Source organism: Cryptomeria japonica, chromosome 9 (assembly GCF_030272615.1).
Source record: "Cryptomeria japonica chromosome 9, Sugi_1.0, whole genome shotgun sequence".
Lineage (NCBI taxonomy): Eukaryota > Viridiplantae > Streptophyta > Pinopsida > Cupressales > Cupressaceae > Cryptomeria > Cryptomeria japonica.
The window spans coordinates 609,213,866-609,241,429 of NC_081413.1; the positions used below are offsets into that span (position 1 = coordinate 609,213,866).

The 27,564-nt window shown below is 40.1% G+C and overlaps 1 protein-coding gene across 3 annotated transcripts in view; it reads left to right on the forward strand.

Annotated features, from left to right (window-relative positions):
- The window catches only part of LOC131039282 (uncharacterized), a 240,790-nt gene that overhangs the window by 45,655 nt on the left and 167,571 nt on the right, over positions 1 to 27,564 (forward strand). For all 3 annotated transcript variants that reach the window (XM_057972155.2, XM_057972094.2, XM_057972020.2), the window contains one exon: positions 12,061 to 12,130. In XM_057972155.2, the coding sequence (XP_057828138.1) occupies positions 12,061 to 12,130 (70 nt within the window). The remainder of the gene's footprint in view (positions 1 to 12,060; positions 12,131 to 27,564) is intronic.

Below are 27,564 nucleotides of genomic sequence, written 5' to 3' on the forward strand. Positions count from 1 at the left end.
CATGCGGTGGCAACATTGAATGGTGGGACCACCGACGGTGGAACCACCATGCGGTGGATACTGCCACTGCAGGTTACAAAGACGTAGCCCGCACAAAAACACAAGCGCAACACACATGCCACACGCAAACACACGCAAGCACAACCATAAGCAGCCATACACAGCAAACACGTCCGCACAACAACACCATCCAGGAGGTAGTTAAGGTGGTTACGCAGGTGTTTCAAGACCGTACGTCTATAACCAAAAATCAGTTACACGAGAAATTAATGGAGTCGGCTGGGAAACAGAGTTGGAAGAAGCAGTTGCAGGCTTCCTCTAGTAGCATCCAGATGAATAGAAATACTAGGGTCCTGTCGTCAGGCGTGTGTGTTGCAGGCAACACAATGGATGCCAACGCAAATCAAAAGAAAAAGCAAAAAACACAACCACCTACGGCAAGGGGAAAAAATACATTGACTCCTCAGAATATCACCTTTGAGGGACTGAACGGGTCTGAATGCAGGAACTGGTGGTAGAACACACCCGACGATGATTTGGTGAAGCAGAACCTTCGTAAGGCAAAAGTGGAGTGGGCTATCCGAATGCTTGTGTTTCCTATCCGAGAGTATGAGGGTGCCCTACGGTTCATGGTGGACACCTTTGATAGACACACATAGACGAGTACTTTTGAGTATCTCGAGAGGGATGTCACCATATCCTTCAAAGCTGTGGACTTTACCAGAGTGTTCGGCATCCCAGGCAGACAGGGCAGGAAAATCGAGTTGAAGGCTAAGAAGATGAAGCTTGAGGAGAAATAATATTGGATTAAATTAGTATCCTGAAACTTGACGATAGCGGAGCTGTACAGCGTGGCTGATGCCAGGAAGGGACGAGGAATACGCAAGACCTTTGTTGCAGAGGGCCACTGGCGGTGCATAATGGATGTCATTAAGAGCAGGTTGACGGGATCTGGTAGGGCATCAGACATCGCCCTCCCTCAGATTATGCTCATGAACGGGCTTATGAACAACATTGTGTACGATTGGGCTGCATTGCTAGTAGAGAGAATTTCTGAGTTCTTGATGATGCAGCATCACACGTTTTATATGCCCCATTGTGCCATAGGACTGTTCTTGGAGGCCATGCGGGAAGCAGTGCCGGAGGCCGAGTTGGAGGTACGGCTGCAAGGACCGTTGGCAGCAGGTGAGCCTCCTATCATGTATTGGAGACACCTTGACATTGGGCACTCTTCCGCGAAGCGAAAATGGATGGTAAATATGGCCTCAGGGGAACCTGATAGTGGGAGGGAGACTTCCAGTAGTACAGAGGATTCGGAAGCGGAGGATGATAGCAGCAGGGCAACGAAGGAGGGGAGGATGGATCCAACTGGGGAGGGGGTCTTTTTGCCCCACCCTTGCTACTGATGGGCACACCTGTGATGTCATCTGGAGTAGGAGGCACCTCTATTCCGGAATTTGGGCAGAGCCGCACGCCAGTTGCACTTGGCCCCATCCAGCAGCAGATAGCATCACCTCCGCAGGGTCGAGCACCACCTTCGGGACCGGCCCCGGCCACAAAGGCACTTACTGAAGACATGGCAGAGTCGTGTACAGATGGGTCGCTGCATCGAGTAATGGTAGATGAGGAGAAGGGATTGAGGGAGGTGGTTGATACGGAGCCTCAGGTGCGGTTGGATGTTGTTGGATTTGAGGCAATGGTGACTGTTTCTGCCTCCTTGTTGGAGGAGCCCATGGCTATGGTGACACACACTCCAGTCGTAGAGATGCAGAGAGTCCCAACGATCCCTAGTACAGACTTGTCGATAGTGGCTATGGAGAGCTGGCTGACTCAGCGATTTCAGATGACAGTGGTACCACACGTGGGAGCTGCTGTATTCTCACCTTGTCGAGAGACTCCAGCTGAGGTAGTAGACTTGCACGATTCATCTAGCAAGGCACATGTACCAGTAGTTGGGAACGAGGCAGGAGAGGTCATCTCTACCATCCAGGAGCAGGGGGATGCTACACCTCTAGTGGTGGGGGAGGTACCTTCATACCAGCAGGATGCTGCAGTATCGGTTCCGACAGAGCCTTCTGAGTTACCCCTTGGTGCTCTTACACAGATGCCACTTCCATCACGGTCATAGCCTTCAGAGCAGGAGGGGGAGGACATTGAGGCCTATTTAGTTGACATGGCAACAAGGGGTAGGCGAGTGGTGGCCACGGCCCAAATGCGAGCATTACAACAGGTTGTGGTGGAGTTAGAGAGGGTCCTACAATTTATGCGGGTGGGCTGCCCCGCAGCCTTTGCTACATGCTTTGAGTCTCCGAGATGGCCTACTACTCAGACGGATGAGATGCTGCAGGCTTGGATTGTGCGTGAGCCCATTGTGGAGAGTCGGGTGATGGCAGTCGTCCGAGAGATTGAGCAGGTCTACCAAGATGCCTACTATACATTAAGGCGTATGCAGCATGAGTCTGTGGTCCGCGAGGCGGTTCGAGTCGAGTTGGAGAGGGACGTGGCTAGTCAGCAGGCCTTGTGGGCACAGTTGTTGGCGCAGCTTGAGATGGCCCAAGCAGAGAAGGCTGAGGTAGAGACTCGCCTTTCGGCGGAGCAGAGTGTGAGGAGCCTCGTGCAGCAAGAGTTGGATGCAGTCACTGCCGAGAGGAGCCTGTTGCAGGCTCGATTGGTCTGTATGACAGAGACAGCTCATACGAAAGAGGAGTTGCTGGAAGTTGCGCATATGGTGAAGACGGCTTTGGAGAAAGTGTTGGTGGTGGAGCGTGATGTGATTGGACGTACTCAGCAAGTTTATGAGCTCCGCGCCCACTTGGCGGCCCAGACACCGGTATCTCAGCCTTCTACTTCAGGGACGCTTCCTCAGCCCCCTCCTTAGTTTTGTCTTGGATGTATAATTTGTATGGGTTGCATTGTCTCCCATTTTGTTGTTAGTCGTCGGAGACGACTTCTTTTTTGGGGGGGATGATGTTGTCGGGAAATATATATGTTTTGGGAGTAATGTATTTGTTAGTAGTTAGTTAGCCGACGGGTAGGTAGTTGGAGTCGTGACAGCTGTGTTGCACCCCTTCGGCTGTTATATATTGTACTACCTGCGGGTATAGAAGGGATGTGATGTTTACGATAGATAATACTATGGACATTGGGTGCATTCCAAGTCATTAATGGAAAGCTTATTCTCGTATTTATCTTGTACTTGCATTGTTCATTTCTACATCCCTTCTATACTCTTTCTATTTACCCAGTGAGGCAAACAGACTTTAGTTGGGGATCTTTCAGTGGTATCAAAGTGATGATCCTGCCAGCCTGGGGGTCATCAGAGTAATTCTATGCAATGGGGAAGATTTGGTACCTACAGATATTACACACGCAGGAGACCTAGAGTGGACTTAAATTTTGTCACAAAACCACCCATTGAGACTAATATGGGTGATATACCTGAAGGACAGAGGAGCCCACCCAAATAGGAGAGACAGATTCCACTCAATCCTGATGAGATTATGAGGAGTTTGGCTGAAGCACAACCAAGAATTGTTGAAGCAATCAACAGGTTATAGGACACACTTGACAGAATGGATTTGGGAAATAATAGGGGAAGGCACAGGAGCCATAGCAAGACAATATCTACTGCAGGAAGTAGGGGCAGCAGTAAATTCCATCTTCCTTGAGTAATGCATCCATCTCACCACGGAGGGACAAGATCCATACTTGGACAGTGGATAGGCCTATGCTTCCATGGTTCAGTCCTAGAGATGTACCACCGTTGGCTGATCCTCAAAATGGAATCACCTTCCAGGACACAGTTATGGCTGCTAGCGATGAGTGGGCATGCCTACCAGCACATGTTAGAGATGCATTCCCGTTGCATCAATATTGTATGCAGTGCCGCGATTCCATGAGGGGACCGAATGATAGGGGTCACAGGCAGCAGTGGAATAATGATTTGAAGAAGGCTACAGATAAGTTGATTTTATCCACCTTTGATGGCAGCGGTTCTACTAGTGCATGAGTGTGGGTTCACAAGCTAGATATATACCTCTCCTTGAAACCCATGGCTGAAAATGAGGCCATTCAGATTGCTGTCCTACATTTGGAGGGTGTCGCATATGACTGGTGGCACCATGGATTGGTCACACAGAATCAGGCTCTCGTTCATTCATACGTAGAATTCATAGAGAGGCTGATTTCCAGATTTGACAGGAAAGATGTGGAACTTTATTACAGGGATTTAGCTCTCCTGAAATAGTCGGGCCATGTGGATACATATATTAATGAATTTCAGTGTATAGCAGTGATGGTATCAGAGATGCCTGTTAGGAGGGTAGTTATGCTTTTCATAGAGGGACTTCATGAGAGATACCGTGGTTTGGTCAAGGATTTGAAGCCTAAGACTTTACAAGAGGCTATTCAGCTCATGTTAGCATTGGACATCACTCCTCCATCCTCCACTTTTCAGCAAAACAAAAACTTTCCAAGGAACTCCAAACCCTTCCAGAAGCCTTTCAATCCACAGACTGGTAACACATCTTCTCCTAGGATTGATCAGGAGACTAGAAATGAATGAAGGAGAAAGAAATTGTGTTTTACTTGTAAGGAACCTTGGGAACTGGGTCACAGATGCCTTGGCAAAGGCAAAGCTCATCTCATTGAAGTGAGCTCAGATGTGGAGGATGAGCACATACAGGACACTGATGGTGAGGGCGAGCATATTGAGTCTCCCTAGATTGAGCTTGACTCCACGGATGCATAGGTTATGGCCAATGTTACCATGGCCACTCTTTCCAGTTATCCTAAGTTCCATGCTTTTAGATTGAAGGGAACTATTCAGGGGCAGCGTGTAGTTTGTTTAGTAGATACTGGAGCGACCCATAACTTTATTGATCAGCATATGGTAGAGAGACGTGGGTTACAGACAGAGGAATTTTCAGGATTTGGTGTGAATGTTGCAGATGGTGCAGTATTGGGATGTACCAGGAGGATTCCTCAGCTTAGTATCTAGATGGGGGACTACACTTTGACAAATGACTTTTATGCTTTACCCTTAGAGGATCATGATAAAGTTATAGGTATGCAGTGGTTACAGGGAATTGGCAGATATGTCATTGATCACCGCAGAATGCAGTTGGAGTTCTTAGCTGATGGTAAGAAGAGAATACTGAGGGCATTATCGGATGGAGGCCCTAAGCAGGTTTCCTCTCGCAGGATGGTTCCTATTATCAGGCATAGAGATATCCTTTGGGCTACACAATGCTTTGTTTCATCTAAAGCACATTCATCTCAAGATGGCAATTCATATCACATTGATATACAACAAATTTTAGATAAATACGGGGTGGTGTTTGGTGATATACCACCTAGAGTACCACCAAATAGAGACTTTGAACATGTGATAGAATTGGAGGATGGAGCAAAACCAGTCATGACCACTCCTTACCGCCATCCTAAGGCCTACAGAGACGAGATTGAGAAGACCATTAGGGAGCTTCTAGACATGGGATTTATTAGACCGAGTTCTAGTCCCTTTGCTTCTTAAGTTGTATTGGTGAAGAAGAAAGATGGGACACTATGCATGTGTATTGACTACCGTGCACTTAATAAGAAAACCATTAAGAATCGGTATCCCATTCCATGCATAGATGAGTTGTTGGATGAGCTTCATGGCTCAGTTTATTTTTCGAAGATTGATCTTCGATCGAGGTATCACCAGATTAAGGTGCGGGAGTCTGATATTCACAAAATAGCCTTCAGATGCCATTATGGTCATTATGAGTTCATGGTGATGCCTTTCGGTCTCACTAACGCCCCTGCTACATTTCAGTCGTGTATGAACCACATTTATAATAAGCATTTGCGTAAGTTTGTATTGGTATTCTTTGATGATATATTGATTTACAACAGATCATGGGAGGAACATCTGAGGCACTTAGATGAGGTGTTGAGCATTATGGAATCTTAGTCCTTGTATGCTAAGATGTCCAAATGTGAATTTGGGCTCACTGAGATTTATACTTGGGTCATGTCATAGGAGTTGAGGGAGTCAAAGTCCATTAGGAAAAGATCCAAGCTATTATTGATTGGCCATCTCCCAGGAATATTTCAGAGTTGCATTGTTTCCTTGGTTTATGTGCTTATTACAAGAGGTTTGTAAGGGGTTATTCTCAGCTTGCAACACCTTTGACAGATCTCACCCGGAAAGGGGCTTTCAGATAGACTCAGGAAGCACAGGAGGTATTTGATAGACTTAGACAGGTGATGAGCATGTGTCTTGTGTTGGCACTTCCTGATTTCACCCAACCTTTTGTGCTTGAATGTGATGCTTCAGGAGAAGGTGTGGGTGCAGTACTTATGCAAAATCATCATCCTATTGTGTATGAGAGTAGAAAACTGAAAGACAATGAGAAATTATACTCTACCTATGATAAAGACATGTTGGCTATTATGCATTCTCTTTCAAAATTCAGACAGTACTTAGTGGGAAGGAAATTCATTGTTAGAACTGATCATAACAGCCTTAAGTACTTTTTAGGACAAAAAGATCTTAACAAGAGGCAGCAAAAATGGGTCAGTAAGATCCAAGCATATGATTTTGACATTGAATATGTCAAGGGGAAAAATAATGTAGCTGCTGATGCACTATCTAGAAAGCCATCCACTGCTGCCCTTTGTTCTTTGAGTGAGATTTCAACTGATTGGAAATCTCAACTTTTAGTAGAGTATTCCAAAAATCAGCATGCATGTGAAATTATGGATGGGATCGTCCAGGATGACAGGTACACAATTGTAGATGATGTGATTTACAACAAGGGAAGAATTTATTTAGTTCCGGAATCCAAACTGAAAAATCAGATTTTACATGCTTTTCATGACACTCCTGTAGCGGGACATCAGGGGTATGGTAAGACTTATAGGCAGATTAGAGAGAGGTTCTCTTGGAAAGGCCTCAAAGATAACGTTTTACAGCATGTAAGGGAATGCATTACTTGCCAACAAAATAAAACCGAAAATACACATCCTGTTGGTTTGCTGCAACCACTACCCATTCCAGAGCAAAAATGGACTGGAATTTCAATGGATTTTATCACAGGTCTTCCCAAGGTGCAAGGGAAAGATTGCATATATGTAGTAGTGGACAGATTGACAAAATATGCTCGTTTCTTTCCCATAGCAGCAACTTATATGGCTTCACAAGTTGCTGATTTGTTTTTCAGAGAAGTTTTTAGGCTCCATGGTCTTCCAAAGACCATTGTCAGTGACTGTGACAGTCGGTTCATGAGTTCTTTTTGGCAAGAGTTGTTTAGATTTACTGGCACCGAGTTGACACCTAGCACCAGTTATCACCCTCAAACTGATGGACAAACTGAGATTGTGAACAAGTGGCTTGAGGGGTATTTACGCAACTATGTGTCCGGACAACGACGTTCATGAGTTCGTTGGTTATATCTGGGAGAGTTTTTCTACAACACGACACATCATATGTCTATTGATATGACTCCTTTTCGTGCACTATATGGTTACGCTGCTATGACATTCATGGATTTGGCACTTGGTGATAGTAGAGCACCATTGGCATAAGATTGGCTTCAAGAGAGCCAAGACATACTGAGAGCCAAGATTGGCTTCAAGAGAGCCAAGACATACTGAGAGCCAAGATTGGCTTCAAGAGAGCCTAGAATCAACAAAAGTTATATGCTGATCGCCATAGGATTGAGAGATCATTTGAGGTTGGAGACTTGGTGTTCTTGCACCTCCAACCTTACTGGCAGAGTTCTATGAAGATGAATGGGGCAAAGAAGCTCAAGCCTCGATTCTATGGTCCGTACCATGTTTTGAGGAGAGTTGGGGAAGTGGCATATGAGATTGAGCTCCCACCAGAGAGTAGGATTCATAACGTCTTTCATGTATCTTGCCTAAAGAAGGCAATTGGACAACACACAGTGACGTCTTCAGTGTTACCTTCTTTGGATGAGGAAGGTAAACTAGTTATGGTTCCAGTTGAGTTCCTGGATAGGCGTGAGAGGACATTGAGGAATCGGGTGATCAGAGAGTACTTGATTAGGTGGAAGGATTTGCCTATTGAGGATGCTACATGGGAAGGTGAAGCTATCTTGCAACATCCATCTCTTCAATTGCTTGAGAACAAGCAATTCCGGGAAGGGAGGACTATAATGTCCCCACTCCCTGCGTAGCTTATCAAGAAAGGAAATTCACCTGACACTCATCTCCACAGGTGAATTCTAGTGTTTGGGGATGGTCTACTTGCCAAAGGGAATCTTATACTTAGTCATTTTTATGACTTTGGTAAGTTAATAAAGTAACTTTATAATTTAAAGTTGTAAAAGTAACTTTTTCTAAAAATAGAAAAAAGTCAAGTTATAAGTTATTTAAAATAAATAACTTTATATTACTCCCTTGGCACACTTTCCTAAGTGAATTATATTTTAAAAAGTGGCCCACTTTAATATTTAATGGACCCCTCATGTTGTACGTACCCTTGGAGGAATTAAAGATTCCATTGGGATCTCAAAAGATGCTATGAGGGTTCAAATTAGGGCAATTGGGAGACATAAGGACTTGTATGTGGAATTCTTTGGCAGTATGTTTTTGGAGATTTTTATTATTTTGCTCTGCAATTTGCTGCCATAGCAGGTACAACAGGTTTGGAGACCAAATTGGAGACGAAATACTTCAATTTTGGGCAGGTTGGACGAAACCCCAGCTATATTTATCAAGTCAGTACTCAAGGAAACCTTCAAATCAGGTCTAGAGGACCATTTTCAGAGGGTTTGTGTGATATTTTTGCAATTTCAGAGGTTGAGGCTCAGATCTGGGCAGTTTATTGGCAATTTCCAGTAGATAGGAAACATTTTTGGACAGCCGTATCTCTCCCTAGGGCAGCCATACCATCCTTAGCTGCTTGGAGATTCAAATAAAGAATTGGGAGGGTTTTTGAAGCAGTAATTGTTGGTAAAATCATCGTCAGGGCATATCTCAGATAATTTGGCAATCAATTTGGACAAATCTCAGCAAATTTGGAAGCAATCAGCAAATTATGAGGGATTTGGAAGCAATTTGGATGAAGTCTCTTGGCAAGTTTTTGGAATAAGCTTCAGATCCCCTGTCTGATCATCAAATTGTTTTAGATAATTATTACTAAGGTGAATAAACCTCATTGGAGGAGTTGAATTGCATTGGAAGCCATTATTTTGCAAATTGTCAATAAAACCCTTATTCCAGGATAGGCGTGGGATCACCTGGTATGCAACTTTGTTCTCTCTGGATAATAAAGCTTCCAAAATTTGTTTTTGTAGTTGTTAAAAGTTTTCAGAATATTCAATTCTATTTCAGTCTATTCTTTCATTGCATTTCTTGCATACATCTCCATACAAGGCATTAAAAAACACAAAAAAATTAGAAACAATTCAAAAACAAAACAAAATCCAATCATCCTCATCACTGGTCAAAGATTAAGATTTGAAACTATCATTCAAATTCAGATCAGACTTTAGTTGGGGATCTTTCAGTAATGGGCACTTTTTAAGGTGCTGAATTGCTATTGCTGTTCAAATCCATGAGCACACCAACCTAGTGAAAGAACCAAGCTTGCAAGCCTAGTAGCCCAACGGGGATTTGAACCTTGGTGGTGGTTTCACCAAGCAAGTGTTTTAACCGCTGTATTACATCGGTCACCGCCTTTTGACTTATAATATTATTTATAAGAAATGTTTTATTGTTTTGTAGGAGCCAAAAGCCTCCAGATTCCCACTTGTATTGAAACCCATATGCATGCTCGTTTGCAAATCTTTTTACCAATCGAACAAAGTCAAAAACTAAATGCTGTGCTTTTATAAAGAGTATACTTGTTTGAAGAAGGAACATTGAGAAGTAAGCATGTAAATCAAAATTTAAAACATAGGATGAGAATATAGCTATGAAGTAGGAAATATCCATTTAAATTCAATCTAAACTAAATGCTTGTGTTTGCCATGTGCTATGGATCATATCCTTGGAAAACCCAAATGTCTTAGTGTGCTTATAAATTTGCACATTAATGCATGGTCATATAAATAACTATTTTTTTTAATGCATTGACATTTGCCATGATTAGGTATCATTGAGCTAATAATAAACTAATAGATTTTCTAGTTGGAACAAAGGTTTCAGTTTTTCCTAGGATGATGGCCTATAATTTAGAACCATTTTTAAAGTGATAAACTTTGTCTATGACCAAGTCTATAAATCAAAACTCATGAGTTTAGCAAGTATAACCAGACTTGCCAGGCCTCACCTTCGAGTCCTCGAGCCTTATGAAACTAGGCTTCCCTTAGGACTTGATGACTTTGTTGAGTACCTGATGAATTTTGGTACTTTGGTATAAATACTATAAATTATTTAAACTAAAGAGAAGTTTGACATAAAGAATGAATTAAATTCGATGATAGATTAAATGAATTTAAAATTCGATTCTCAGCTTCACAAACCGATCAAAAAGAAATTCTTTGTAGGTTCGTTTCTTTATTCATCCAATGATGAATCATGAACTTATCAAAGCAAAATGACATCAAGGGGGTAAAGTGGATGCAAGAAAACAACTGGACACAAGGAACTTAAGAAACAAGACATAAACAAATTGGGAGTCTGATAAGGAATTTGGATGTGCTGAAAACTTAAAACCAGTTTACAGAAAAGTGAACCTTAGCTAAACAATTTCCTAACTTCAACTTGGCCTTAAACAAATATAAATAGGTTCCTTCAACCTGGGATTCAAACAACACTATGGAAATAGGAACACAAACCTGTGAAATCTAGGGAAAACAACTCAAAAATAAACTAGGAAAGCACATATATCCATAAATGGAATTAGTATAGGAAGGAAACAGGGTAAGATTTAAAAAAAACAAACAATGGCTTTGATTTTTTCTGAAATTAGGCATGTTCTAGTGATAACACACTTTCTAAAGTTGAAATGGAGATTCAAAAACATTTTGATGTATTATAAGCTATCTATCTCATTTTGCTTTTTGAGAATTATCAATCATTCACTATGTATGAGATAGAATTATGGTTATTTTTACGTGGGAAAAGAAGATACTAGGTGTAATTCTTAGCCTTTTTCACTGCCATTCCTTCAAGATGCTATTTTCTTTACTCCTGGCATTTAGTTTGATATCTTAATGTAACCTTTTTCTATGGCTAACAATATCTAGTATTTGGCTTGCCACATATTGCTCTTTAGAAGGTTTATTTTGATTCTTTGGCACCTGTATGCATTGCAACTGCAAGTAATCATTTGTAAATGTTTTACTAGATAGTACTTAGTGATAGGGTTAGATCATATTTCTTGATATAGTCTACTAGCTCGAAGAAAGCTTTCTCTAAGCACTTTTGAACTTCAACAACTACCTCTGTTAGCTTGTCTATTTCCTTTTCAATCCTAGAATTAGATTGAGCAAGTTACAGGCCTTGGAATTCACAAGATTAATTTTATACTTCAGTATTTGTCATCTTTATTAATTTTATACTTCAGTATTTGTCATCTTTACTGCAGAAGAATAGGCTTCTACAATAATACCTCTAGTTGTTTGTTGCTCTGCATATTTGATGCATTACTTGACCATCAAGCTAATGTTTATCACTGCCTATCTTAGAATTGTCAAGGGACAAGAGTCAAATATGATGTAGTAAGATGGAAGATAAATTTTTAAATTCCTATGTGAAAGCAACTTCAGTATTTTATTTTTAAGGAATACATTATGAGGGAGTTTATTGTATAACAGTTTAGAATCTATTTTATTGACAATGGACACAACATCCTGCAAAATCTATTTTAATTTCCCGTTGAGCTTTCTGTCAAGGACTTTTCCTAGATCTTTATGTAGCTTTATCACTGTTTGTAAGGCTATCTTCTGGTAACTGTTGTACTGGGCCCACTATAGATTACGTTTTGGTCTAAATTTGCCTCGTTTTAACAGCAGTAGTGGTATTCTATTGAAAATAATAGTGAACTGTGTTCTGAGTAACCATTCTGTGTAGAATCTTATGAGTATTCGTTTCTTTGTCTAGGTTGATTACTAGCACTGCAAGACAATCCCAGAATACCTGGGGAAGTACAGGAAATTGGGAAGAGATTGAGGTATTCTTCACTCTGAAATTTATCTTCAGAACACAAAAATATGAATACTTAGGCAAGAGGTTAATTATGAAAGTAATGATGAAATTATTTTGTCTGAAAATGGAAGGAATTTTATTGAAGGTGACATCTATCCACTAGGATAAAGCTCAATTTGTATTCTGTTGAGATGATAAATTTGATAATGGTGATTTCCTAGTCCTTTTATGAATGGAGGCCTTTGTCATGGCAGCTAGATATTTTCCCTGCTTTACCCGGTTGCAAATAAATGCCCATTCTCATACTGTGGGAGATAGTATTTGTTGCACGACACTAGGAAGCGTAACTCCCCTTTGTACATTCATCACATTTCATGCCTTCCCTTTACTATTCGTTAGTACCGAAATTAGTACTCCTACAAAACTTTGAATTTCATGTGGATTAGTCAATGTTAGTCAAGTGATCCTTCTTATGAATTTGTCAAGTTATCGGGTCATGGCCTAAGTTATTTACTAATTGTGTTTGCAGATCATTCATGGATAAGAAATGGCAAACAATGATAAGTTAAGCTTTCAATGGTTGAGGGCTTTAGGGTGAAATAGAAGATGACTCATCTATGAAGGCTAGAAGGTGAAGACAAAGTGATGGAATAATTTACACAGTCTCTCTAGCATTCCATTCAAGAATAACAAATGTGAGTGATGATGCTATGAGGGAAAGAGGTTCAAATGGCCACTTTAGGCAAAAATGGTGATAAAGAGAGGAAGGATCATACTCGTTCAATGGTATTTGTTGGTGCTCAAAGTTGTAGGTTCTCAAATCCCTAAAACCAAGCTTTTTCTGAGTGCAAGGGGTGTCATAGTCAAGGCAAGAGTCCTTCAACTTATGATTAGGTAGGACAACAATGGACCAATTTGCTAAGGTGGGTAATGCATTATTTGATTTTAGGCTTTGCAAGCCAAGGGGGTCCTTCCTTGAGGTGCCTATTAAATATAACTATAGGGAATGTACATGAACCTTGAAGCAAACCATACACAGTGCATATAACACTTCGTTTTGTTTGTCAATAAGTTCCTCTATGCTGGTATACAATGAAAGGATTTTCCACCTTCATAAAGAAAATAAAAAACCATGGAAATTCTTTGAAAATGTGGCTTTAATAGCACCTAATGATTTTGCACACACTTAGACATGGTATTGAATGTAATGAAATTGACACTGTGTAATGAAGCTAAATCTTAGTTGTTTGAGTGTGTTAGTGCGATGAGAGGTTGAGTAGGAAGAAGACACGTGCCTTTATACAATTAGGTAGGAGAGTCCCAAGTATCATAAACCAAAGGATACAATGACTCGAATCTACAATATGATACCTTAATGAAGATAGCAATGAGGGCCATACCTCCCGATTTCACAAATAAGCTAGATTCTATGCATGCAAACAAAAAGGTAAATGAAATTGTAGAACATCTAGAAGCATAACTTAGTTATTCAAAAATAGACCCATGTTTTTCCTTGTAGGGTACGTGTTCAGAACATAACAGAATGCAAGTAAAATAGAATAGTACACATATGCACAAGATGTAGAGAACTCACAGATGTATATTCATTGATCACAACATTACAATATATTTCCAACATAACATAACATAACATAACATCAACATCCTTATCCCCTGAGGATAGGTACACAAACATATATATGGGTGTTGACTTGCTGCCGGTGCCAACCGTTGGCTAACCGCCGACCCCTCGACCACAACTTAACAAATACTAATTTACTCAACAACATCATCCCCCCCAAAAAAAGAAAGTCGTCTCTGGACGACACACAACAAAATGGGGAATACAACAATACAAAAGAAATTAAGGAGTTGGGAGCCAAGAGAGCGTCCTTGATACAGGTGGGGTAGATGCAGCCAATTGCTCCCTCAACTGGTGGACCTGCTAATTCCGTTGCTAGAGATCTCTCTCTGCTAACAACTCTCTTTCCCTGGTAGTCTTCACCATGATCAAAACCTCCATAACCTCCTTATGCTTCTTATCCATCTCCAAAATTGAAGCAAGGCGAGTCTCCACTACCGCTCACTCAGCCTTCTCTTGGGCCAACTCAACCTTCTCTTTGGCCAACTGCTCCTCCATGGCGATCACCCGATTCCTTTGCTAGACTAGCTCCTCTGCTACCACCTAGATCCCAGTGGCTAACTCCTCCCGAGCGGTGATAACTGCCACCTGCTCGGCCTCAACCCCTACTGCTGAATGTTGGGCCCATCAGAGCTCAAAATATCTATCCCAAAATGCTTGCTCAACCCTCTCGAGCAATGTGTGCGTCTTGCTCTCCCCAACTGGCTTCGGACACCTCCATTCCTCCAACATGGCAGGCATCTTAGGTAGACCATCCCCTGGATTCAAAACACCTCACAAATTCCTCAGTGCATCCCCTATAGCAAACGTGATCAGATGCTCTACTGCCTCATTTGTCTTCCCCAAAGCCAAGTCCTGAACCGAGGCCACCATCCTCCATGCACCGGCCTCCATTTCTACCAGAAACTACTCCACAACACCCAAGTCACCCCGGATCGCAGACACTACCTGCTGATTGGACTCAATAGCCCTAGAATCCTCTCCCAACACCGCCATATCCAGTAGGGGAGACTTCCTCTGGGGTGAACTCCCCTCGTCCAAATCCACAATCTCTAACTGTGGCAACACTGGTGACTGCTGAGGTGAAGGACAATGGGTGCTATGGGAGTCACCTGGTAGCGGTCCAACCACGCATCTGTGGTTGCATCTGGGGTCTCTGATTCGACTGCCTTTTCCATGGGCATCTCTGGAGTGTCTATTGGCTGGCCCATGGCCTCCACTGTGGGCACTACCTCGGTTGCTGGCACTACACTAGAAGGTGTCAGAGGCTCCGTGCTAGGAGGTGTCTGAGTGGGTGATGCCCACAATTGCCTGAACTGTAATGTCCCCTACTAAGTTTAGGTTTGTTTTAACCATAATTAATCCATCTCGACATACTTTGGCTTAAACTAAACTGATTAGGAGACAAAACTATCTTTAACATGAATCCAATCAGTGATAATGAAGAATATAGGCTTCTTCCTGATATAATCTTAAACATTCTATCTAATTTATATACTAATAGTTATTATTAATACATATAGCTTTATATATATTTATATACATTATTTATTCTCAGATATTATCATTATATTACTGCAGATGCAGTTCTTATAAAACATTATAATAATTATAATTATATTATTATTATTATTATCTAAATTTATATTACTATTAAATTTTGCATAGGAATGTTATCGGGCCTCAAATATCAAGCACACATATTAAGCACATCCCTATGCATACCACCCCCGAAACCAATGTCACTGCCTGTAACTCAATAACAATTATGATCTGAGCTGATCAGTGTTGGTTGAAAATTTTGTACACTTGGGGAAATATACAAAATTGTGGTTTCAACCACAGCACGTGAGTAAAACTCTCCTAATTAAGGGAAGGCACCCCCTATCTAACTACAACTTTGAAAATAAAATAGGATGGGACAGCAATCTTTCTTCTTCTTTCAAGAAAGACAATATCCTTTTCTCTTCACAGAAAAGGATAGCGATTTGATATAAACAGCAGTAACCACTTTCAAATGAAATGAGAGAAAGGAAATGAAGTTTCCTGAAAGTGCAAAGACTTCCGTCACTTCCTTTAGGACGAAACGACAATATCAAGCTCAAAGACTTGATTATATGAAGTCCTATCTACCCTTTTCTACACTAATGCTATAAAAAACAAGTTATGACAGCTCAAAGACTGAAATACCTTATTCTTTTCTTCTTTAAAAAATGAGAAGTAGTGTAAGCTCAAAGACTCACAACTATTTCCCACACAATCTACTTCTGAATTTTGTTTAAGAACAAGTGTAAGAACAAAGGCTTACAACTTTTTCCAATAGAACTTCTACTTTAACTAAATTAATCTTCAATACTTGTAGCTCAAATACTGCAAATCAAATTCGATTAAGCTCTCAAAGAAACACTTGCAAAGAAGGAAATATGGAACACCAACTCAATAATATAGCACAAAGACTCAAAGCTTGAGTAATTTTCTTCTATACCTTTCAATCTTTCAATTTACACATAAAAGCTCAAAGACTTCTTTGCTGCAAATTTGACAGGGTTTTTGCTTGCTTTCAAAAAGATAAAGATTACAATAGACCCCTCAAGTATTTATAGAAGAGGAGCCTTGAGAAAAAGGTGGGAGGATCCTAACTAACTTGAGAGATTCTCTCAACCACCAAGACTTATTCAATAACTAACTAAGACCTATTCCAATTACAGTCCTAATTGGACACAACTTGTAGTTGTCTTACATGTAATTACAAAAGTGCAAGTAATGTGTTAACTTGCTTTTTACAAAAATACTTTTACATGTAACTTGTCAAAACAAAATTACAACTAAAGATTACAAAAGTGGAAAAATACAACTAAGTGTTGAAAAACACTTAAGTTGCATTACGTGAAGACACAAATCCTATAAACTTCTGGATGCTCATTTGTAGTTCATCGGGATTCGGTTCATGGGTGTTCTTGGCAACAACCATGGTCTTCACAATAGTGTCATGACACCGGAAGAGCACAGAGTTGTTTTTATCTAGGATAGATTGGATTTCATGCAAAAAGGCTTGGTGTTTCATCAATATCTGAATTGAAGCGGCCAAGAATTGTTCGCTCATCCATTCATTATGAATCCTCATTTGTAAATCAGCAAGAACTTCTTCTGGAATCAACTCTCCATCTTGACTTACTATGTTGCAAGAAGCTCTTTCACAATGTGAGACAATATCTCGGAAAACTTCACCCCGGAATCTCTTTGCATCACCGATCTCCTCAATGAGGGATTTTAGAACAAGGGCCTTGTTTTCCAGGAGCTCTTCAAATTCCAAGTACATGACCCTAGAAGAGATGATGGCATGCTCCTTTAAAACACTCAGCTGTTGTTGGGGCATGGTATGTGTTGATGTGTCTTTTGTACACGACCAAACACAAAATAAAATACCCAGAGGTATCTTATCCTCTCTTGAGTAAAGTTCCCGAATGCTGAAGATATGGCAGAAGGATCAATCGGAAGAACTTCAAGGTTCTGTTATGTAGGATCTCTACTCGTGGATAAGCACCAGTGGTCGTTGTGTTTACTGTATTACAAGGGGCCTTACGTACTTTCAAGGAAAGCTTGTTCGTATAATTACTTTTCTAATGAGGAAACAAGATTCTCTTAATACTAACTGATGTTTCAAAAAGATCAAAAGATAAAGGTTTTAAGGAGGTGAGACTAAACTAATCCTAAGAATGACTCAATGAAGATTGGTCTTGATAAAACTCTACCAATTTCAGTATTGCCAAAGGTTACAACTCCACTGGAATTGGTGCGATCTTCTAAGGGGATTCAATAATTTTCAAATCATCAATGGGATAGATACTATCAATAAGATACATATCAATACCACAACAATGATTGAACTTTCAAACAATCTTAATGCTTCCAGTTGACCACACAGGGCTTACTTATAATCAGTAAGGAGCTAGTGGTTTGGATTCTGAGTTTTACCAAAGATCAAGCACAACATTCGTCTTTCAATCTTAAAAATTAAATGCTATCTCTACTAAGAGTGATTCAAGAAGATAAACAACCATGAAAATAGCCACAAGGATTGCAATAAAACACCATAACTTCAATATTTCATTGATCTCATAGCCAAATAAAACAACAATTGTTCAACTTTCTCTCTTCACTACTTATTTTTCTGCTGCTGACAATATTAAACTTTTAAATTCTAACTCTCTCTCTCGCTCTAACTCCTTGAAATGAAATGAGCGAGGGCTTATATAGCACTCTCAAATACAATGAACAGCCTGGATCAAAAGAAGATCAACAGCTGAGATTCTGACACCTAAACCCTAATTAGGGTTTGTTACAAAAAATGTCCCCATTTAGATAAACATTATCAATCCATAGCCAATAAGAATTGGCACAAATAATGAGGAGACATAGCCCAATAGGAATTAAGTTGCCACATCATTTTATAACAACTTTTCATCTAGAACTTTGTTCCCTTTCCTATGCTCTTTTCTAGCATATTCAATGAATCTGGACATAATCCCCTCAATCTCAGCAATGGGAATCTCATGAAGATTCTTCATTCGTTCTTCGAAGTGGAGGACTTGATCAAAAGAAGCGAGAAGAGTCATCTCCCATCCAGGTTCTAGCTCTTTTGTTTTCTCAATCAGGAACATAGTAGCATACATCCGACCTCATTGCTCCTCTGTGACCAAGTTCTCTTCCTTGCAAAAAATGATCCTGATCCTATCTTCCAACTCTTGGACATCTACATCTGTCTCGATCTCAATTTGTTGTCCTCAATTTTTGATTTCAAAAATTGGGCTATCACATGGAAATTTTTATTAAAAAATGAAAAAATTTACTCTATGGCACACTTCCCGAGGTATAAATTCACCCCATCCTTGGACTGGATTGATTGTTGATCCATCCCCAAGCTACGTTTCGAATTTCGTCGCGTTTCAAGGCCGTTTGCTATGTTTTTGCTTCAATGTAGGGGAATTTTTCGATAATTACCAGTAACCGGTAATTTGTTTTTCAAAACCCCCTTGAAGCTTTTGGTCTTGTAGGGGAATTTTTCTCCAATTACAAGTTTTTGGAAACTGGTAAAAAGGGTTTTAAAACCCCCTTTACTAGTAGAATGACTTAAGTGTTTTGTAAAACTTGTAAATGGGTTTTTAAAACCCCTTTACATGTTTTTATGACTTAAAGTTATTTTTTATTTTTAAATAGAACTTGTAAATGGGATTTTAAAATCCCTTTACATGTTTTAAGTAAAATCACTTGTAAAGGGAATTCTATTTCCCCATTACAAGTAATTTAACTTGTATTTCCATTTCTAAAACCCGAAATTTGCCTTAGAGGCAAAAATATGAACATTTTTAAAACTTGTATTTCCATTTCTAAAACCCGAAATTTCTCCCATGCCTTTGCAAACTGATTTGGGTTTGAATTTTTTGGAGGAAGGATAGGGATTCCTTCCAAATGCCGATTTGCTGCAACTTTGAAGGATTCAAACCCTTGTTCTACGCATCTATCAAACTGATTTTCGCCATTTGTCTTCTTCAACGTTTTTTTTTCTGAATCATGCATTTGTGCCATTTGCCATGGTTTGGAGGTTCGAATCTGCTCTTTCCTAAGGCATTTTTGATTTAATCATAAATGCGTTGGATTTCAAGCTTCATTCAAACCGTTTTGTGCGCATTTTAGGGAATCGATTTGCAAAAACGCCCTAAAAACCAGTCACGTTTTTTGCAAGTTTCGCACCTTTCTCATTCGAGGTATGCTTTCAATTCTAAATCATTTTTGCTTTCTCTTGTATGTAATGATGAATCAAATCATTTTCGAACTACTTCCTTGGCATTTTTCATGGCGTTTTTATAGCAAATCGGTTTTTCTTTGGTCACCATGCGTGGCTAAGTTTCTTCCTTTGTTTAAATTCTATTTAAAGGGTTTCATCTTCCATGTTTGGTTGACTCTACAAGCTTGGATCTCTCCTCATCTTTTCAAGGTAATTTTTATTTTTGTATTTCTTTCTTGTTTCTTTCCTTGCATTTCCTTGTTTTAGTTTTGGTTTTGTTCATGTTCATATTGGGTTTATGAGAGGAAATTCCCCATTTACAAAGAAATTTGTAAAGTAAAAGTTGTTCTTCCCCTTTGAAAATTCTCTTTCTTTACTTGCATTCGGGTTTTAGAAACCCGATTGCAAGTAAGAGGAAATTATGTGTTCTTCCCTCTTTTTGGATAAAGACTTAACCTTCTTTGATCCAAAAGATCAAGTTTCAAAACAAGAAAAATGTGTTCTTCCAAATATGTTCTTCCCAATTTGCAATCTTCCCAATTTGCAAAGAAATTTGCAAGTGTGAAAAGTTCTACCTCAAGATGCATTCTTCCCTTTTTGGACAAATACTTAACCTTCTTTAGTCCAAAATATCAAGTTTCAATGACGAAAGAGTCAAGTCCTTCCCAATTTCGGGTTTTGAAATCCGGATTGCAAGTTGTAAGTCCTTCCCATTTTTGGCATGACAAAGTCCCAAGTGATCTTCCCGAAATTCATTTTTATCTATCCACTTCCAATTCCCTCATCCGTACTTATCATCTTCATCATTTCCTGCATGCCTAAATACCTTTTTTCCCGTCCATTCTTTCGATTTTCAGTTTGTAAATAAGTTTGCATTTGGATTTAGAAAACCAATTGCAAATGTGTTCTTCCCAACTTCCAAATTGAAAATTCATTCTCCATCCATTTATTCATGCTTCGTGTTTTGCAAGTATAATTGCATTCGGAATTTCAAAACCCGATTGCACGTTTGTTCTTTCCTCTTGTGTACTTGCAAAACATGTTTCAAAACCCGACATAAGTCAAAAGCTTATCTTTCCACCTCTTATATTTCCTCTCACAAATCCAAAGTACGAAAGTTGAACTTTCCTATTTGGAGGAGTGAAAATGCCTAAAGATACTGACTTTGATATTGCCTTGATACTCTTGGATTTACATTGCAGCATTCCCAGTTGTTTCCAGATGACAGATGTATCATCATCTCCCACTCCAAAAAAGATGAAATACAGGTATGATAAATACTAGAATGAAGTTCCGCAGTCACAGATCTCCTCCTCCCTTGATCATATCAAGGATACTGAGATAGGGCATGTTGACATGTCCGAATTCATACAGAGGATTGAAGATCCGAAGGAGGGTGATATGCAACGGTTGCTGGACAGCCATATCCATCATGCCGCATCCTTTCCAGTTGCTGCCCTAGAACCAGAATTTATTCTAGCATGTGCTCATCATTTTGACAAAGAGACATGAGTCGTTAGAAATGATGACGGGGAAGTGATCATTCGCCTGGATGCAGAAGCTATAGAGAGGGTTTTCAAAATACCTTCCGAAACCATTTATATAGAGATCTCTAAGCAGAGTGCAGCTGAATACTTTGCCAAAAGGGAGAAAGACTGTAAGCGTCATATCAACAAATGGATTCATGAACCTTGCACCGCGCTTACCAGATGGGCAAAGTTATATCGGTCTGATTTCAAGAATGAGATCGGTGATACTATTACTCTTCTTAGCCGTATGATGGGATTGGAGCATTCCAATGTTTTTGAACCTTGGATGTACCAATTTATTATGTTAGTAAGGCAGTCTCAGCACATTTGTTGGGATGAAATCATCAGTGATGCTTTGTGTGAGCAACTTGCAGCCGTCCCTACTACCTTCACCTTCTACATGAATTCATATCTAGTGTATATTGCTGCGTCACTTATACATTTCCCAGGTCTTTCCACCAAGGGTGACCGCATGCTTGTACCGGTTTGGGAATATTATGATCAGTTGCCTCTAAGATCAAGTAGGTCTCATTTCAGAAGGGTTCAGGATGCTTTCTTTGGTCATTATTTGTGTCAATTTGACAAGAACCTGAAAAACAAAAGAGTCTCAGATGAAGCATGGGAAAAGGTGAAAGAATATGGTTGTTTGTTTCTCCAATTTCCAACTTTTACCTACATGAGAGTTGGATGCTATGGCGGGCAGCCTTACATGCTCCCACGGTACCCAACAGATAAGATTATTCTCATGGAATTGGGAAGGCAGATCATGGCTGTGCATACACACCAGTCAATTAAGCACAAGGTTGGCATGGGTATTTCTTCCAACAACCCATTGAAGATTGGTCAATATTCTCTAATGACTTCAATCAAAGCCAGGGCTATGGAGACTGAGTTGCAGGAAATCAGACTCAAAAGATTCAAACCTAGAGCTGATTTCAATTACCGAGGCATGAAGGAGAAGATCAAGAAGACCTTCATCCATGTACACCGGATAGAAGATATCTGGGCTGATCTTCGTACTGAAAAGGAGATTCGCAAGATGGATTACTGCCGACTCACTGCAGAACAAATTGTGGATCTAAACCTTGTGAACATTCCACAAGGTATGATTGATGATGGTAACGTTCTTGATCCTGAGTTTGTCAATCAAAATGTTGATGAGGCTCCGCTTCCTTCTATCCACTGGTCCCACAAGGAAAGCACTTCTATCTTGGATAGATTTCAGTCAGTTCTTGCCAATACCAATATTTGACTAAAGAATAATGGTGTCAAGCTCATTAAGATTAAGGTTGGGAAAGAAGATGATTCTACAGGTCCTCTTGGGTGGAAGTCTGAAATTCAACTAGACAACAAAGAAGGTGTGTCCTCTTCTAGTACGAGGATAAAATTGTGAGTCAGCCGTGCAATGGTGCTTCCTCCTGAGGAAATAACAGTTCAAGGCAAGGAGAAGCCACAGTTGGAAATTCATGTGATTGATCCTGAAGCTTCAGAGGAAGAAACTCAATCTGATAAAGCTCCTCAGTCACTTTCTACAGAGTCTCCACATAATTCTCTTTCTTCACTTCCTATTGAGGTACCCATGTTTCCTCCTGTGATAGAGGTGAGCTCACAATCTGCCCCTTCAGTTTCAGAATCTCCACAGAACGTCCTCCCACTTTCAGCAGCAGAACCATCTCAAGGCCATCCTCAGGAAAATTTGTTGAATATCTTTTCAGAAGATCCTTCATATGTACATGTGTCTGATATTGACACTTCTATGACCTGTTTTGATGAGTTCATGACGTTTTCATCACATCCTGTCGTCACTCAGCAGACTATGGTGGCTATCCAGACGGACACTTCTCCCAAGGTCACCACCGTTATTCAAACAGAAACTGCTTCTCCCTCTATTCCAGAATTAGAGTTAATGGCTTTACCTCCATGGCTCAGCTCCTTCACTGCAAAGAGGAAGAAGCAGGTGATCTCACCTGATCCCTTCGACTACCAATAGTTGAAACAATCAAAACCTAAAACTGTTAAGAGGGCAAAGACAGTTTCAAGGGTGATCGTTGATGAAAACCGGATGAGAGTGGCAGAGATTGCTGAACCAATATCAGATAAACCAGTTGAAGAAATGCAAGCAACTGATTATCGGATCACCAAAGTTCAACTGGGTAAGTAGACTCATGAGTTTGTCAAGCACGATGCTCAACACACAGTGGCTACATTGGTACAACGGTATGATGAGGTGTTGACCAAGAAAGATCAACTGGAAGTAGAGAATCAAAGACTCATGGCAGCTATCCAAAGTATTACTCAACCTTCAAGTGGAGAAGGCCAAGTACCTATTTCTTCTAGGGTCAGCGAACCAATCCAAGGTATCGAGAGAGCCGCCCACAAGGTTCAAGCCTTAGACACCTGGGTTGATCAACTGCATGACTTATGTTCACAAGTCATAAGACAGGTATTTGAAACGATGGTTAAATTGGAGATCATTGAAGATAAGTTGAATCAAATTTTGAGTGCTTTCAAGCTAAATTTGGAGAAGGTTGAGGGAAATTTAGTTTCTTGGCGAAAGATGCCTCAACATCAGTTGGGCGTTCTTCAGGTGTATGACGTGATTCCTTCCAGGGTCACGTACATTGAATATGAGGAACTACTGGAGAACAAATCTCTTGTTCTCAAATCACTCATTGAAGAAATTGATGAAACCTTAAAGTTGCGTGAAGCAGTCTTTCAAGATGTAACCTCCCATTGCAAAAAGACATCCTGCGACATTTTGAATCAGAATGATGAGTTGCTGCCCGAGGAAGAAGTTCTTGCAGATCTGCAACTCAAGATTCATGATGAATGGAGAAGTGAGCAATTCTCAATCGCTTCCATTCAAATATTGATTAAGTATCAAACTGAGTTGCAGGAAATCCGGTCGGCATTGGAAAAAGGCAATTCCACGCTATGCCAATGCCATGATGTCATCGTAAAAACTAGGGTGGTGGCTATGAACACTCATGAACCAGATCCTGATGAATTGCAGAAATTTATTCAGAAGTTCGAATTGTTCGTATCTTCAAGAGTTGCAACTTAAGTGTTTTTAACACTTGTTGTAAAATTTTAAAATTGTAATTTCAGAATTGTAGTTTTCCTTTCGGCAAGTTGTCATCACTTGCATTTTTGTAATTGCAAGTTGTCATCACTTGCATTTTTGTAATTACTGGTAAGGCAACTACAAGTTGTGTTGGATTAGGACTATAGTTAAAATAAGTCTTAGTTAATTAATGAAGTCATAATTAGTTGTTGAATAGGTCTTGGTGGTTGAGGGAATTTCTCAAGTTGGTTAGGATCCTCCCACCTTTTTCTCAAGGCTCCTCTCCTATAAATAGAAGAGAGGGTCCTTTGTAATCTTTATCTTTTGGGAAAGCAAGCAAAAACTTTGCCAAATTTACAGCAAGAAGTCTTTGAGCTTATGTATGTGAATTAAAGGTTTTGAAGAAATAGTAAAGAAAGATTACTCAAGTTTTGAATCTTTGATCTACAAGTTTGTTTCATTCTTTTTATTTATTCTATGCAAAATGTTTCTAAAGGAGCTTAGTCCAATCTGATTTGAAGTCTTTGAGCTGCAAGTAGAGAAGATTAATTAAAATAGGAAAACTCTAGAAGGAGCAGCAAGTCTTTGAGCTTGCGTCTGTTCTCGAGAAAAAATTATTGTTTGATAAGAAATAGCAGCAGGTCTTTGAGCTTGCATTAGTTCTTGTCTTTGTGTTAAAAGAATAAATTATTCCAATCTTTGTGCTGTCGTCTTTTATTCATTGTAAAATTTAGTATAGCAAAGGGTAGATAGGACTTTCAATAGTCAAGTCTTTGAGCTTGATATTGCTGTCCCGTCCCGAAGGAAGTGACGGAAGTCTTTGCGCTTTCAGGAAACTTCATTTCCTTTCTCTCATTTTACTTAAAAGTGGTTACTGCTGTTCATTTTCAATCGCTGTCCTTTGCTGTGAAGAGAAAAGGATATTGTCTTTCTTGAAAAAAGAAGGAAGACTGCTGTCCCATCCTGTTTTTATTTCAGTTTTAGTTAGATAGGGGGAGCCTTACCTTAATTAGGAGAGTTTTTATTCGTGTGCTGTGGTTGAAACCACAATTTTGTATATTTCCCCCAAGTGTACAAAATTTTCAACCAACACAATCCTTTTGTCAAGGATCGTACACAACACATCAAACACCTTGTCTTGAATAGGGTGGATGGTGTCTTCAACTCGGCTGCATCTGGTATTGATATCTTCGAAAAGAACTTCCTTCATCTGGAGCAAAGTTGACCATTGCAGAAGGCTATGGGCTTCTCCATCCATTATCTTCTCTTGTGCTAGAATCTGTCTCAATGTCCTTCTTATCACTTGCAAGACCGAGATGACAACATCTCTAGTGTGAACGAATGCATCCACAGTTAATAGATTATGAATGATCTCAAGAACCTGGATATCCCAATGGACTGTCTTCATCATCCTTGTTGCAAATTCAATGGCGACCTTGTGAGATTCATCAATCCAAGAATTCATGAGTTGGGCTAAGTTCTTCATCCTTTCTGCCTCATTTACCGATGCAGGAGGAAGTGCCTGCAAAGGTGATATTGCTGGATCTTTTCGTCTGAATGGCTGACTAAGATGACTAAAGTAATTTCTGCAAGCACTAACCTCTCTTTCTAGCTTCTTATTCTTTTCCATTTCTTCCTTGAGTTTGTCATTAAGTGCTCTCATTGAATCATTTGCTTCTTCCATAGCCTGCTCGGAGGTAAGTGGACCAAGATCAAATGTCTTTAGATCATATTCCTCTGCTAGAATCTCATCCTCATACTTGTCTACCACTGGTGTAGCTATCTGTACCTTTCTGGATCCTGCTTCATATCTAATTACCTTTGACATCTTCGTAGCCTTCTTCTTTTCCATCTCTTCATGAGAACTTCCTATGAGACTTTCCAAGTTGAACACTTGTTCTTCCTCTTTGACCACAACTACCCTTGTTAGTCTTTCTTTTAGCCAATCTGGAATAGAAGAATTTCTTTCCCTCACTTGTATTTCCTTGGGTAGAGGTCTATCTTTTCTAAAGGGGGATGTTGCTTCATCATCATTCCTTCCTTCTTGTTGCTCATTAGCCCCAACCTGGAGAGATTGGCTTGATGAATGCTGAGGTGTTTGTCCTTTACCTTGTTTATCATTCTACACCATAGATTCCATAGACTCATCAATCTCATACACTATCTGTCCTTGATCTCCTCTTTGACTTGTTTCTTTTTCATGCCTAGAAGATGTACTCAGTGGACGATCAGGATTCACCTTTTGTTTCTTCTTGGAAGGCTCTATCTTCTTAGGTCCTTCCTTTCTCTTCGATCCCTTGGAATGAGAAGCATTCTCACTCACACTTGCTTCTCCTTCCTCTGTTCTTGTTTCCAGGGTGAATGTCATAGATACATTCTGCTCTTTCAACTTTTGATGTTGTACGTCCACCCATCTACGAGTGCAAGTTAAAACGGGGTCCATTAATGCTCTTAAGTCTGCAACTTCGGGCTCGTTCCAATCTATCCTCACCTCTTTATCCTCCTTCTCATAGGAAGATTGGAGATATCTTCCACTGTCTTGGGCTTGATCGGCGACTCTATAAACCTTACATTTCCTGATGAGATCCAAGGGTAATCTGGAATGCATCTTTCTTTTTACTTCTATATCATCCTGAATATTCATCTAGAAGTCCTCTACTTGAAACTCATGCTTTTATTTCTTCCCGACTATCTCTTCCATGTGACCATGAGGGTCAAAATTCCCCCTTGAGGCAAGGGATGTGAACGAATATAGAGATAACTCCTTTTCTACATCCTCCGCGGCTTGAGAATTAGGACATACTTAAATTGAATTCCCTAGTAGAATGGGTACAGGGATTCCATTTCCATGCTTATGTCTCGATGCTCTAGCATAGGCTGCCAACTGTCTGGTCACCTCAAGTAATATTATCCTATCTATAGGATACCTTGGCAACATATAGGGAGGTGAAGGGCATCCATGGACCCTGATATAGGTGAATTTTGGAAACTGAATGAACCATCCACCATGCTTCTTCACGAGTTCTTGTCCCTCCAGAGACAATCGGTGATGAATCCCTCCTTGCAATGTCCTGGTGATATACATCGTGAAGGTGTCATTGATTATCTTGTAGTCATTCCTTGGCGGATGATGTAGTTGAACATAAGAATCACAAACTCTTATTTCTCCGGGTCCTCTTCCAACAACTCCTCTATGTGGTAGCCCTGCATACTCAAAACTCCTGAATAAGGAATATATAACATATGAACTCATGTGAAATGACTTGGTAGGGGCTAGCCTCCTCAATTGCACATCCAGGTTATTACTAATGATTCTAGCCCAATTGAGCTTTCCTTTTCCTTGGACAATCACTTGTATGAAGAAGAACATCCATTTGTTGAAGAAAAAGGCTTGAGAGGCACCAGTAACCTAATTGAGCATGGTTATCAAGTCCTTGAA